An 11868-nucleotide genomic window follows, 5' to 3' on the forward strand; every position below is an offset into this window, starting at 1 on the left:
AATTGCATTTAATTACTGTATTTTTATAGTATTTATACGATTTTTGCAAAAAAACAAACAAAAAACCCTTACTTTTGTCTCGTTTCTAGTCCAAATATCTACATTTCAAAGCAAAAACATGATTTTCATGCTTACCCTACTGGCAGATAGTTTGTTTTAAGGAAAAACTCCTAATTTTGAAACCATATTTTAACTTGATCTTAGAATTTTTAGATATTTGGACTAGAAACAAGTCAAAATAAAGAAAAGCATTTTTTTGCATTGTGATTATTCAATATCTGTACTTGAATACTGTTAAGACTCCCCAGAAAACGTAAAATAGTGCTATTAGTACTGCTATGTGAAAATAAAAATCATATCACAATCTTTAATCATAAAAAATAAAATACCATAATATAATTTTTTTTCCAATATCATGCAGCTCTTAAGTATATATATATATAAATGACAGGATCATAAATATGATATTTTTAGAATTTGATTTACAGTTTATTTTGTATGTACAACTGAATGGCAAAGCCAAATCAATCACTACAAAACTAATAAAAATCAAAGCTGAGTGAGACAATTTACTAACAAAATAGAAAAATTGAATTAAAACCAATCACAAAGGGGGAAAAACGGACAAATACGAGATAAAAACTCACAAATGGTTGTGATGTTACTTTACACAGATGAAAAAAAGCAGCTCTCTGACATTCCTGAAGACAGCAAAACAAGAATAATAATAAAGAGTGTATGCAGTGTGGGATTTGCTGCTGTAAAACTTTCCATCATTAATTTAGCTGTCGCTCTCTTCATCCTCGACTGCGGTGTAGATGCTCTGGTTTCTGCGTTTGATTTGAGGTGTGCCGCCCGTCTGACCTGCTGAGCTCTGTGTCGTCTCTCCGCTTGTGCGTTTGGGGACTCTGGCCGCTGTGAAGCTCCCCTCCTCCTCTGAGCTGCCCTGAGAAACACATGCTAAAGGAGGGGGAAGAGAAAGACGTGGTAAAGAGTGCAGCGGAGCCTCCGTCGCTGGTTTGGCACACGGGGCAGGTAAGATCAGTCTATTAGCCGTCTCTCGCTGAGGGCTGCTGTCTCTATCACTGTCCTGACTTCCCACCTGGCCTTCTGGAACCACCGCATCCATACCTTTCCCCTCCCCACATCCCACTCCCACATCTTCCTCCTCTTCCCATTCATCCTCAATGGTGATTTCATCAGGGTTGTAGGAGCTGGAGAGACCAGAAGTGTCACTTGGGAAGTCGCTGGGTTCGTCTGCGCTGCCTGTGCTGTCCTCCTCATCCTCTTCTTCAGTCGCTCCTTTGCCCCCTTGCTCCCCATAGGTCATCCTGCTCTGCCCAGCCAGGATATAGATGTCTGTCAGGCTGAGAGTGGCACACAGCTCTGTGGTTTGAGGGTTGGTGGAGTAGGCTGGAAGGGCATGGGGTTGAGGTTGGCTGGGGTCATAGGCAGGCACGGTCAGGCTGAAATTTTCAGGGATGCAGAGATCACCGCTTAAATCACTCACAACCTCCATCATGGCCTCCTCTGATGCACTGAAATCCCACCTGAAAGAAGCAGAATAAGATGGCAACGTTTGTATGCTGGTAACCTCACGAAAACGGAAATGCTTGAAGTTTCTGCCAACCCGACTCTTCACCATAACTTTTCAATCCAGATGGACGGAGCAACCATCACTGCATCCAAAATGGTAAAAAGCCTTGGAGTAACAACTGATGACCAACTGAACTTCTCTGACCACATTTCTAGAACTGCTCGATCTTGCAGATTCGCACTCTACAACATCAGAAAGGTCCGACCCTTCCTATCTGAACATACAGCTCAACTCATTGTTCAAGCTCTTGTTCTCTCCAAACTGGACTATTGCAACTCTCTGCTAGCCGGGCTACCAGCTAGTTCTATCAAACCTCTTCAGCTGCTTCAGAACGCTGCAGCACGAGTGGTCTTTGATGAACCCAAAAGAGCACATGTCACTCCGCTACTCACCCGTTTGCACTGGCTGCCAGTTGCTGCCCGCATCAAATTCAAAGCTTTGATGTTTGCTTACAAAGTGACCTCTAGCTTGGCTCCTTCATATCTGCTCTCACTTTTGCAGATATATGTGCCCTCCAGAAACTTGCGTTCTGTGAATGAACGTCGCCTCGTTGTTCCATCCCAAAGAGGGAAGAAATCACTTTCCCGAACTCTCACATTCAATCTGCCCAGTTGGTGGAATGAACTCCCTAACTACATCAGAACAGCAGAGTCACTTGCTGTCTTCAAGAAACGACTAAAAAAAAGCAACTGTTTAGTCTCCACTTTCCTTCCTAATCTGTAACTGCCTCTCTGGCTATACCACTAACTGTGCCCTATCTCTCTCTCAAAAAAAAAAAAAAAAAAAAAAAAAAAAAAAAAAAAAAAAATTTTTTACTAATGCTTTGCTTCTTAGACTTTACACACCTGAAACTTGTCTATAGCACTTGTTCACTGCTGCTCTTATAGTTGTGTGAATTGCTTCCTTGTCCTCATTTGTAAGTCGCTTTGGATAAAAGCGTCTGCTAAATGACTAAATGTAAATGTAAATGTTTCACAGCAAACTCTAAGGCTGCATTTACACTGCATGCTTCAAGTGACTCAATTCCGATTCCCCCTCGATTTACTCAAATCAGATTCAGGTCTTGTTTATATGTGGAAATTTATCCTATATGAATCAGATCCATGCCCTCATGTCTGCAGTGTAAGCAGGTAGATCAGATTTTCACCTGTCAATGAGTGTTGCACATCATTAAAAACAGCAGCGAATGATGTCAACTCTGATGTTTTCATTTCAGAACAGACGTCAACAGAGTCCCAAACCTTAAATCTCATACACAAGGAGAATATACAATCATTTTACTGCTACTACTATTTACTGTTTTTTTTTATTATATGTGTACGTTATTTTTTCAATGTAAACTTTATAAATGCTTTGCCAATACATTTGTAGCATTTGTCATGCCAATAAGGCCATTATTGAATTGAATTGAGAGAGAGAGAGGGTGCAATATCCACCACGTAACCGATATAAACTAATATAAAACTGTTGCATACATCACATGCATAATTCAAACCATGGATATTACATTAAGATGCCTACTGGTTTAAAAAGGCCTAGATTAAAATAAGAAAGCCAAATGAAAACTTTTCTGTCATAACTGTAGTAAAAGAACTTGTCAAAAAGAATTTTAAATAAAAATTAAACCCTGCAAACACATTAAATACAGGAATAGAGAAAAAATGTGCACTTTTATTATCAGCTGTCAGTCAAAGCCTGCTTTTTTTCCTGGTCATTGCACCTTTTTGCCATGTGCTGTGTAAACGCAGACAATCAGATACAAGTCACGTATAAAAGATGATGTAAGCTGGTCATTAAAATTTTTTTTTTAATTCAGTCACAAAATCAGAATTAACCATTAGTATCTGCAGTGTAAATTCAGCCAAAGAGAACACATGCATCATTTGGTCACTCATACTGCATCCCAATTCACATACTATCTGTATTTTTCGAAAATAGAATTAGTATGTCCCAAATAGGCATGGGCCGGTATAAGATTCTGACAGTATGATAACCTTGGATAAAAATATCACGGTTTCACGGCATCACAGTTTTGTGATTACTGCTCTAAAATATGTTCTTTTTAAATGTCTGGGTAAAAAACAAAACCTTTTTTCCTCTTTGAATACAATACATTTTATTTTTTGAAAGACGTATAATATTCTGGAACGGTAAACATGGCAGGCTGAATAATGAAAATTAATCATTGACTTCTGCTGTCTTCATTTCAAAAACACGGACTTCTTTGGATATTTTTTTCTGCTGAAGATACTGTCGCCCTAAAAAACTAAATAAAAAAAATCGTACACCTTTTGGTGGTTTTAAAACCTTAACTTTTCCAAACCGCGTATCCCTTGAAAACGGTTATCGTCCCATGCCTAGTCCCAAACTGTAGTATGTTGAAAAGAGTAAGCCAAAAGTTCCTGGATGGTTTACTACTTCTCGTAGAAATTCGAAGTATAGAACAATCCATACTCTAACTGCTAGTATTGCCCACAATACATTGCGCGTCGGGTGTGAATTTGTTTAGAACTACAAAATCTGATAAAAAGTGGCGGAAAACATGGCGAACGCGCAAGGCCCACCATCAAGAAGAGAGGCTTCAGTAAAGTTGTTTGAATGACTAATAATTAATTTTTAGCCAAATGGAAAATATTTAAATCAAGTTTTCAATGTTATATTATAAATGCAACAACAATGTGAACTTGTAAAGATGTGTTTGGGCATTAACTTATGAATGCATAATTATTCAAAATCCCGAGTAGATTTCTCTGCGTAAAAGACTAGTGAATGGCAGATTAATAGCTGCTGCATTTCCAATACGGTAATTAATTATGAAAGAAATGTGGATGATGTGTCGAGATGATTGACAGGGCACATAACTAAGCAACATAACCATACATACTTTTAGGACGTAGTACAAGTATGCAGATTGGGACGCAGCATCACTCCAGATTACTCGCATGTTATTAGCCTCATGCAAATTCAAGTATGCGGGAACTTGAAGGGAAGACACGATTGAGGCAGAGCAATTGAGACAATTAAGACAAATGTTAAGTATTTCGCATAATTTATGATGCCCCATTTATGAAAAATTTCCACGCTCTCGGCTTTGTATGTAATCACCTTCTGTGAATACTTTAATTTGCTTTGAGTAATAAACATACAATTTAGCAATTACAAAAATGACGCACATGTAGATGTGCTTATTGTAATGGGTTTTGTACCTGCTGTGTAGTCCATTATCCTGTGGAGGGTTCCAGAAATTGCAGGTTGGTTTTTGAAGGTTGTCTGTTGCCTTCAAGATGGCCAGCCACTCTGGATCATATTCAAGCTGCTCAGAGGAGCCCGGTCTGTCTGCTACTTCCACAATCTGCAATAACACAATGGTTTGATTCACTACTTGGAGTCAGCTATTTCTTAAATTGCATGTTGATGGAAACAACAGGATCATTACCTGAAGGAAGTCTCTGTGAGGCAGACATTTGTCAAGAGAGAGAAACTTGGTGATCTTTGGAGCAGCGTTATTCTTAGCCTGAGGTGACAAACAGCATGTTGTTATTTACTTTAATCTGTGATGTATACATTTTACCCTAAGCCATTTCACATCTGCAGCATGTAACTGCAAGAGATATATAATTGGAATTGTTGAATGGGTCAAAGACAAGATGTCCAATATCGGTGTCTGCAATTAAATTGACAATTTATATATATATATATATATATATATATATATATATATATATATATATATATATATATACTGTATTAATGCAATTAATAGTAGTTCAAGTAGTTTATAATGCGATTTTTCAAATAACCTTTGTAAAAAAGAAATGGTAATAAAACCACGTAATTCTGAACTGTACTTATTAAAATATATTAAGCAATAAGCAATCTAGTCTTAAATGTACAAATAAAAATCACATTAATCTTAAAACAACACCATGGAGGCCATCGATTTGCAGTATGGCCAAGCACATCAGTTTGCATTGCATTCACCAGATCAGGTTCTTTCAATTATCAACAGTCCAATCTTGATGATCTTGGACCCATTTCATGCATTGTTGGCAAGTTATAAAATTATCATCAGGGTTGCAGTATTTTATGTAAAAGTCGCCTGAAGCATTGAACTGTGTGCTGTGACACATTGCCCTGGTCACCACTGTTGTAACTGCTGATGATTTATTGCACTGTGGACCTGCAGTTGCTTTGAAAATTGATCAACAGTTTCTGCTAACTCCATGTTTTAGCTTAACTCCATTCCAGCAAACTTCAACAAATTGGCAGCTTTTCCCATATGTAGTGACTCAAAAGGTACATGGTTGGGTTGCCAGATAGAGGCTTGTCATAATATTATGCCTGAACATGTTTGTTAATATATTTGTAAGAGGTGTTAAACAGGCTTAAACCAAAGACTATAGAATATACAAGACATGTCACTCGTATACTTTTGAATTGGGAAAAGTGTAACTGTCAATATGGCAAATGAAGCTCGCCTTCTAGTACAGGAGCCAATCAGTGATCGCTATATGGCAAATAAAGCCCGCCTTCTAGTACAGGAGCCAATCAGACATCACTATATGGCAAATAAAGCCCGCCTTCTAGTACAGGAGCCAATCAGCGATCACTATATGGCAAATAAAGCCCGCCTTCTAGTAAGAAACCAATCAGCGATCGCTACATGGCAAAAAAAGCCTGCCTTCTAGTACAGGAGCCAATCAGAGATCGCTATAGAATGACAATTCTCCAGGGAAGGGGCTCGAACCAGATGTGAGTTTCTGCAGATTTTGTGCGATACAAACATTTAGAAATAAATTTAAATTGACAGTTGTTGTTCAATTTTATTGGTGATTCGTAATATAAAATGTAATTGAAAGCTTGGCAAGTAGTTTTGGAGAATTTGATGTTTTCCCATTCAAGCAGAATGCCCAAACATACTGCCCGAGAGGCGTTTCAAAGATAGCCTCTGAGTGAAATGACTTGCCTTAAAGGGACTTTGCTAAAACCTAGTGTATCTGTGACAGTGTGACTGGCTGTGAATGTAGACCCACCTCGTGCTGCATCAATGCAGCAAACTTAACATGCAGGTGAGCTGAGAACCAGTAGCTGGGCTGCAGGTGCTCTAGAAGATCAGCTGCTGCAGGGCTGCCCAATGTACTGCTCTCCACCTCCTGTCTGAGGAACTTCTTCTGGCGCAGAAGAGCATTTGTGTTTCCGTAGTGATAAATTCCTCGTGGCCAATCATGTGTCATGAAGATGTCTATGGGCATCTTGATCTATAGAAATGAATTTGAACTAGATTTAAGGCGAGTGCAGCGTAACGCGTTTGCTAGAATATTTTCTATTCTACTTCCAGTTATTTCTAACTGAACTAACTTGTTTTGCTGCTTAATATTGCAAACAAGAATTTCGTGTTTTTATTAAATTATGCTATTGAGTGGAGGAACTATGATGTCAATTTGTACGCAAAAACCCGGAAGCGAGTTAGCATTTTAGCAGTTCCGGTTCCTTCGCCCCAAAGTCAAGGGTTTTTTCAATGGGATTCCAGTAAAATCGCTTAAATAAGGTCCGTGGCTAACACAAACTCAAGATACTCAAGCAAAACAAAATGTATTTCCCACGTAACAAACTATCCAAAAGGCATGTAGGTCTATGTGTTTTCGCGTATATATTTGTTTATAATATATAGTGTGGATTATAATATAATAAACCAAGAGAAAATAAATAAATCTTTGTCATGGAGCATATTTATAGAAATAAGCTTGAAAGTTGTCGTTAGCAGGGCGGTGCTGACTTCACAGGCGAGCGCCCCAAAAGCACTGTAGTCCGTTTATAGCCTAATGTTAGCTTTTCAGTTCTTGCGTTTGCATTTAAGATCCATAAGTTGTATTTTCGTGAGAAGATTATTCATCTGGACAAAATGTGTAAGTGTAATGAACTGTGTTTGAACACAGAGGTTATTATTTGCAATCTTCGAAAAGCATATGGAAAAATCCTATAGGGATTTTATCGAGGGAACCAGTTTTATGCTAGCAGCCAATTAGCCTACAAGGTGACGTCATAGTTCATCCACTCTAATGTGTTTTTTATTTTCCAACAGCTGCTAAAGAATCACAAGTCTTTCACATACTCAGAAAACAGCTTATCTCCAATTTCACACACATAATTTGATGGCAAAACTTTACCACTAAATTGCTGGAATTCTGCTGTTTGTGAAACTACATTTTTTAATTTACCAGTAAAGTCGTTCGAGTAATTTTATGTCAATTTACCAGTAATATTGTGTGAAATTTCCAAACTTTGAAAAAAATACTTATTTATTATGAATATTAATTATTTATTCTTTTTTATTTTATTATTATTCATTCATATTCTTTTCGGCTCAGTCCCTTTATTAATCTGGGGTTGCCACAGCAGAATGAACCGCCAACTTATCCACCATATGTTTTACACAGCGGATGCCCTTCCAGCTGCAACCCATCACTGGGAAACATCCATACACTCATTCACACACACACAATACAGACAATTTAGCTCATCCAATTCACCTGTACCACATGTCTTTGGACTTGTGGGGGAAACCGGAGCACCTGGAGGAAACCCACTTCAACATGGGGAGAACATGCAAACTCCACACAGAAACACCAACTGACCCAGCTGTGGTTCAATCCAGTGACTTTCTTGCTGTGAGGCGAACGTGCTACCTGTTGTGCCACCCCCTAATTTATTATTATTATTATTATTATGTATATTAATTCAAATGTGTCGATTTTATTTTACTTTTTCTGAAACTATATCTTTATTATTACTACTATATGATGTCTAGACTAGTATACGGCACATCAAATTACAAAAAAAAAGTACCTGTTTAAGCTTGAAGACATCAATATTCCTTATGTGGTACACACTGCGCAGGGTTTCTGGGTTGTATGGTGGGAATTCAAAGTGTCCTAAAATTACATTAAAATATTTTTTACAAAAAAAAAAAAAAAACGGATTTGGTTCTTTAATACTTTTGGGTTGAAAATATTACTGTATAACTTACCTTTCTTGAAATCATGGGATTTAAATATTCCAGAAAGACCACCAATCCGAACACCTTTATAGCGTATGACCCCCGCATAACCTGATAAAGCAGAAATATTGGATCAGCTGAGAACAAAATCAAGACTTTTTTTTTCACTACTGTTGATTTTTTTTCTGATGCAGATATTTGTCACTTACTTACTCAAACATTTGTAATTAAATGATGTTAAATATTAAGTTCAATAACACATGCAATAAGATACTAGCACAGACAACTAGCAAGACATATTACAAAGAAATCTGTCATAATGCTTTTTTTTCATGCTGATATGGTGATAACTTTAAATGAATCAAAAGTGGTGGTTGAGAGTGTTTCAAGAAAGAAACAGTAAGACTTTTTAAGGATCAAGTAAGAAAAGGGAAATAAACCATTTTAAGGGAATGGAATACATTGATATGTTCCCAAAAATGTAAATGTGTAAGAAGCACATCATGAGTTCTATTAGCAACACTTACACACTTAAGTAAATCTGTACACAGTTAAGTAAATCTTAAGTGTATCTTGAGTTACACGTTTAGATGTTTGTATAGTAAATCAAAAACAGAATGTAATAATTTGCTGCAACGTTGGGCTTGCAAATATTTAATGCTATGGCTTCTTAAGTTTTTGGGTTAACTATCCCCTTAAGACCAGCAGAAATCATTCTGCATCTCCAACCAAAACAAAAACCCTATTAATATAACTGCATTGCTTGAATCACCCAAATAATAGATGTTAGGAGCCACCCAGCCTCCATATGGAAGCTCTTGTAGATGGTTTGATGCCTCGTGATTTCCACCAATGAAAATCGTCAGGACAGGAGCCTTTTTTTCACCAGAGTAGTACCTTGGAAAACAAATATAACAAACTTACAATATATAAACAGAGAAAAAGTGTATTAACAGGTGACTTTATTCAATTTAAATAATGCATATCTATCTATCTATCTATCTATCTATCTATCTATCTATCTATCTATCTATCTATCTATCTATCTATCGCAGGCGTTTGCTTACTTGTAGAAAGTCTGCATGTGTCTGTATTTGGCAGGCACCGCCATGCACTTCATGTCTCCCTCATTTCTGACAGCCTGGAAGTCTCCGCAGCAGAGCAGCAGATCCACCTTCACACCCTCTTTATTCTCCAGGTAACTGATGCTCTCATAGATCTTGTCCAGCTCTCCGTGACAACAGCCTTCCACTGCCACCTTCATCCTTTATCTTTAATGCACAGCGTTACACTCAAAGACGACAAAACACGTTATCCAGCCCACATACGGTTTACCTTTGCATTTTAGTCATTTGACATAATCCTCCCAGCAGCAGTTTTGCCCACTTCACACACATGCTATTCTACACATGCGCAAAACGGTCATGTGACCCGTGCAAGAAATTAATTTTACACTCTTCATTCGCACTTTCCTTAATTTTTTTGTATTCTTCGTTTATAATAATACTACTGATAATATAATAAATAATTTACTGCTGAACAAACGGCATACAGAAAACAGTGACACGTTTTTTTTTTTAATAATTTTATTTACATAAGAGTGAACAATACATCAAACTAGTTTTAGTTTAAAACAAGGGTAGAACACCGGTAACATTTAGGCGTTAGGTAAATTAATAAAAGAGTGCTAGTTCTTTTTATCCGGTGTTTAGCTGAATCCTGCTTTTTATTTATCACTAATTTAATTAATTCGGCGAGTAATGCATTCTGAATTAGAAAGTGAAATTACGGTGTGGAAAGTGTAGCCGGCCTAGCAATAAACAGCCGGCAGTTTCCACACTGTAATTTCACTTTCTAATTCAGAATGAATGGAGACAAAGAAATATTGATAAGATAGACTTTACTTGGAATAATAAGGATAGATCATTACAATCTAGAATTGATTTTTGGTTAACATCTAAGGAACTTGGGAATCACGTCCAAGAAACTAATATAGTGCCTTCAGTTTATAGTGATTATAAAATGATCCATATAGTTATTAGTCTTGGTAATACAAGAACTCGAGGATTCGTTTTAATTACTGGAAATTAAACAATTCACTTATTGAAGATAATCAATTTATAAATAAAGTTAAAATTGTAATAAAAAATAAATAAAAAAATAAAAGTGTAGCCGGCTGCATGCTTTGTCACGTGGTACACGTTACTTTTCTCAGCGCTGATTGGGATTGACCAATCAAATACACATGTGTTTAAGAAACAAACGATTTGTTTCACAAATAATAAAAAAAAAAAAACTTTTGAAAAAAATTGGTTTGATTAGGGTTTTATTATTTCCAAGTACCGACAATTTAAAAAAGAAAAATTGTCCTGACATTGGAAAACACAAAACAGCCTAAAGTAAAGCTTTTCAAGTTACCACTGTGAAGAGGTTTCTGTCTAGTTGTTATTGATTAATAGTTAAGATATGACTAGAAGCTTCTTGTTAATTATAACATACCATGTAAGTCATTTAGTCCACTGATCTATAATAGAGCTGATCAGTGATTTAATCCCGTCATTTAAAAACCACATATCTCTCTATATAAAGATGAACAATAAACATTTTACTAAAAATGTGTTTTGACCAGTTGGGAGGATGAGTAAAAAAATAATGAAGTGTAATTTTTAGGGTGAACTATAAAGAGACGAAAACACAATGAATCATATTTATCCTGCAAAAGAGTTTCTAAGGTTAAAATTCAATATTGATGACTCAAATGCAGGGGCTGACTTGGTGATTTGGGGGCCCTACTCCTAGCAATGAAACTCAAAACACTCTCTCTAGATTATATATATATACACACACACACATCTCGAGATGCTATATAAACTGCATGTTAAAAATATAAATTAAATACAACACATTCACAAATAAAAAAGTTCTGATAAATAATAAGTTATATAAAAAATAAAAAGTTCTTCGGTTTTCCCCACAAGTCCAAAGACATGTGGTACAGGTGAATTGGGTAAGCTAAATTGTTTGAAGTGTATGTGTGTGAATGAGAGTGTATGTTTCTCAGTTATAGGTTGCAGCTGGAAGTTGGCGGTTCATTCCGCTGTGGCGACCCCAGATTAATAAAGGGACTAAGCTGAAAAGAAAATGAATGAATGAATGAATAATTTGCTGAAATTATTAAAATGTTATATTCATAATTGCAATTTTTTCAAAATTCCCTCAAGACTGGTGTTTAAAGAAGAATTTGTTATATATTTGAAGATATTAAGAGAGAGAG

At 36.6% G+C, this 11868-nt stretch overlaps 1 protein-coding gene across 1 annotated transcript; it reads right to left on the reverse strand.

Moving 5' to 3' along the window:
* Positions 1–533: 533 nt before the first annotated feature.
* dbr1 (debranching RNA lariats 1) lies at positions 534–9997 on the reverse strand. The gene is made up of 8 exons (XM_056465957.1): positions 9662–9997; positions 9367–9491; positions 8625–8705; positions 8444–8529; positions 6631–6855; positions 5034–5111; positions 4804–4949; positions 534–1550 (listed from the first exon to the last, which is right to left on the reverse strand). Exons 1-8 carry the CDS (start codon positions 9856–9858, stop codon positions 782–784), a joined length of 1707 nt encoding a protein of 568 aa, XP_056321932.1. The 5' UTR covers positions 9859–9997; the 3' UTR covers positions 534–781.
* Between the last annotated feature and the right edge of the window lie 1871 nt (positions 9998–11868).

The sequence above is a fragment of the Danio aesculapii genome, chromosome 9 (assembly GCF_903798145.1).
Source record: "Danio aesculapii chromosome 9, fDanAes4.1, whole genome shotgun sequence".
NCBI classification, from domain to species: Eukaryota; Metazoa; Chordata; class Actinopteri; order Cypriniformes; family Danionidae; genus Danio; species Danio aesculapii.

Bases quoted from the DNA above. Each gene is read 5' to 3' on its own strand.
- dbr1 (XM_056465957.1), bottom strand. From the start codon at position 9,858: ATGAAGGTGGCAGTGGAAGGCTGTTGTCACGGAGAGCTGGACAAGATC. The intron at 9,492-9,661 runs GTAAGCAAACGC...TTGTTTTCCAAG, and splicing joins CACATGCAGACTTTCTACAA to GTACTACTCTGGTGAAAAAA. The intron at 5,112-6,630 runs GTGGGTCTACAT...TTGTCACCTCAG, and splicing joins CTGCATTGATGCAGCACGAG to GCTAAGAATAACGCTGCTCC.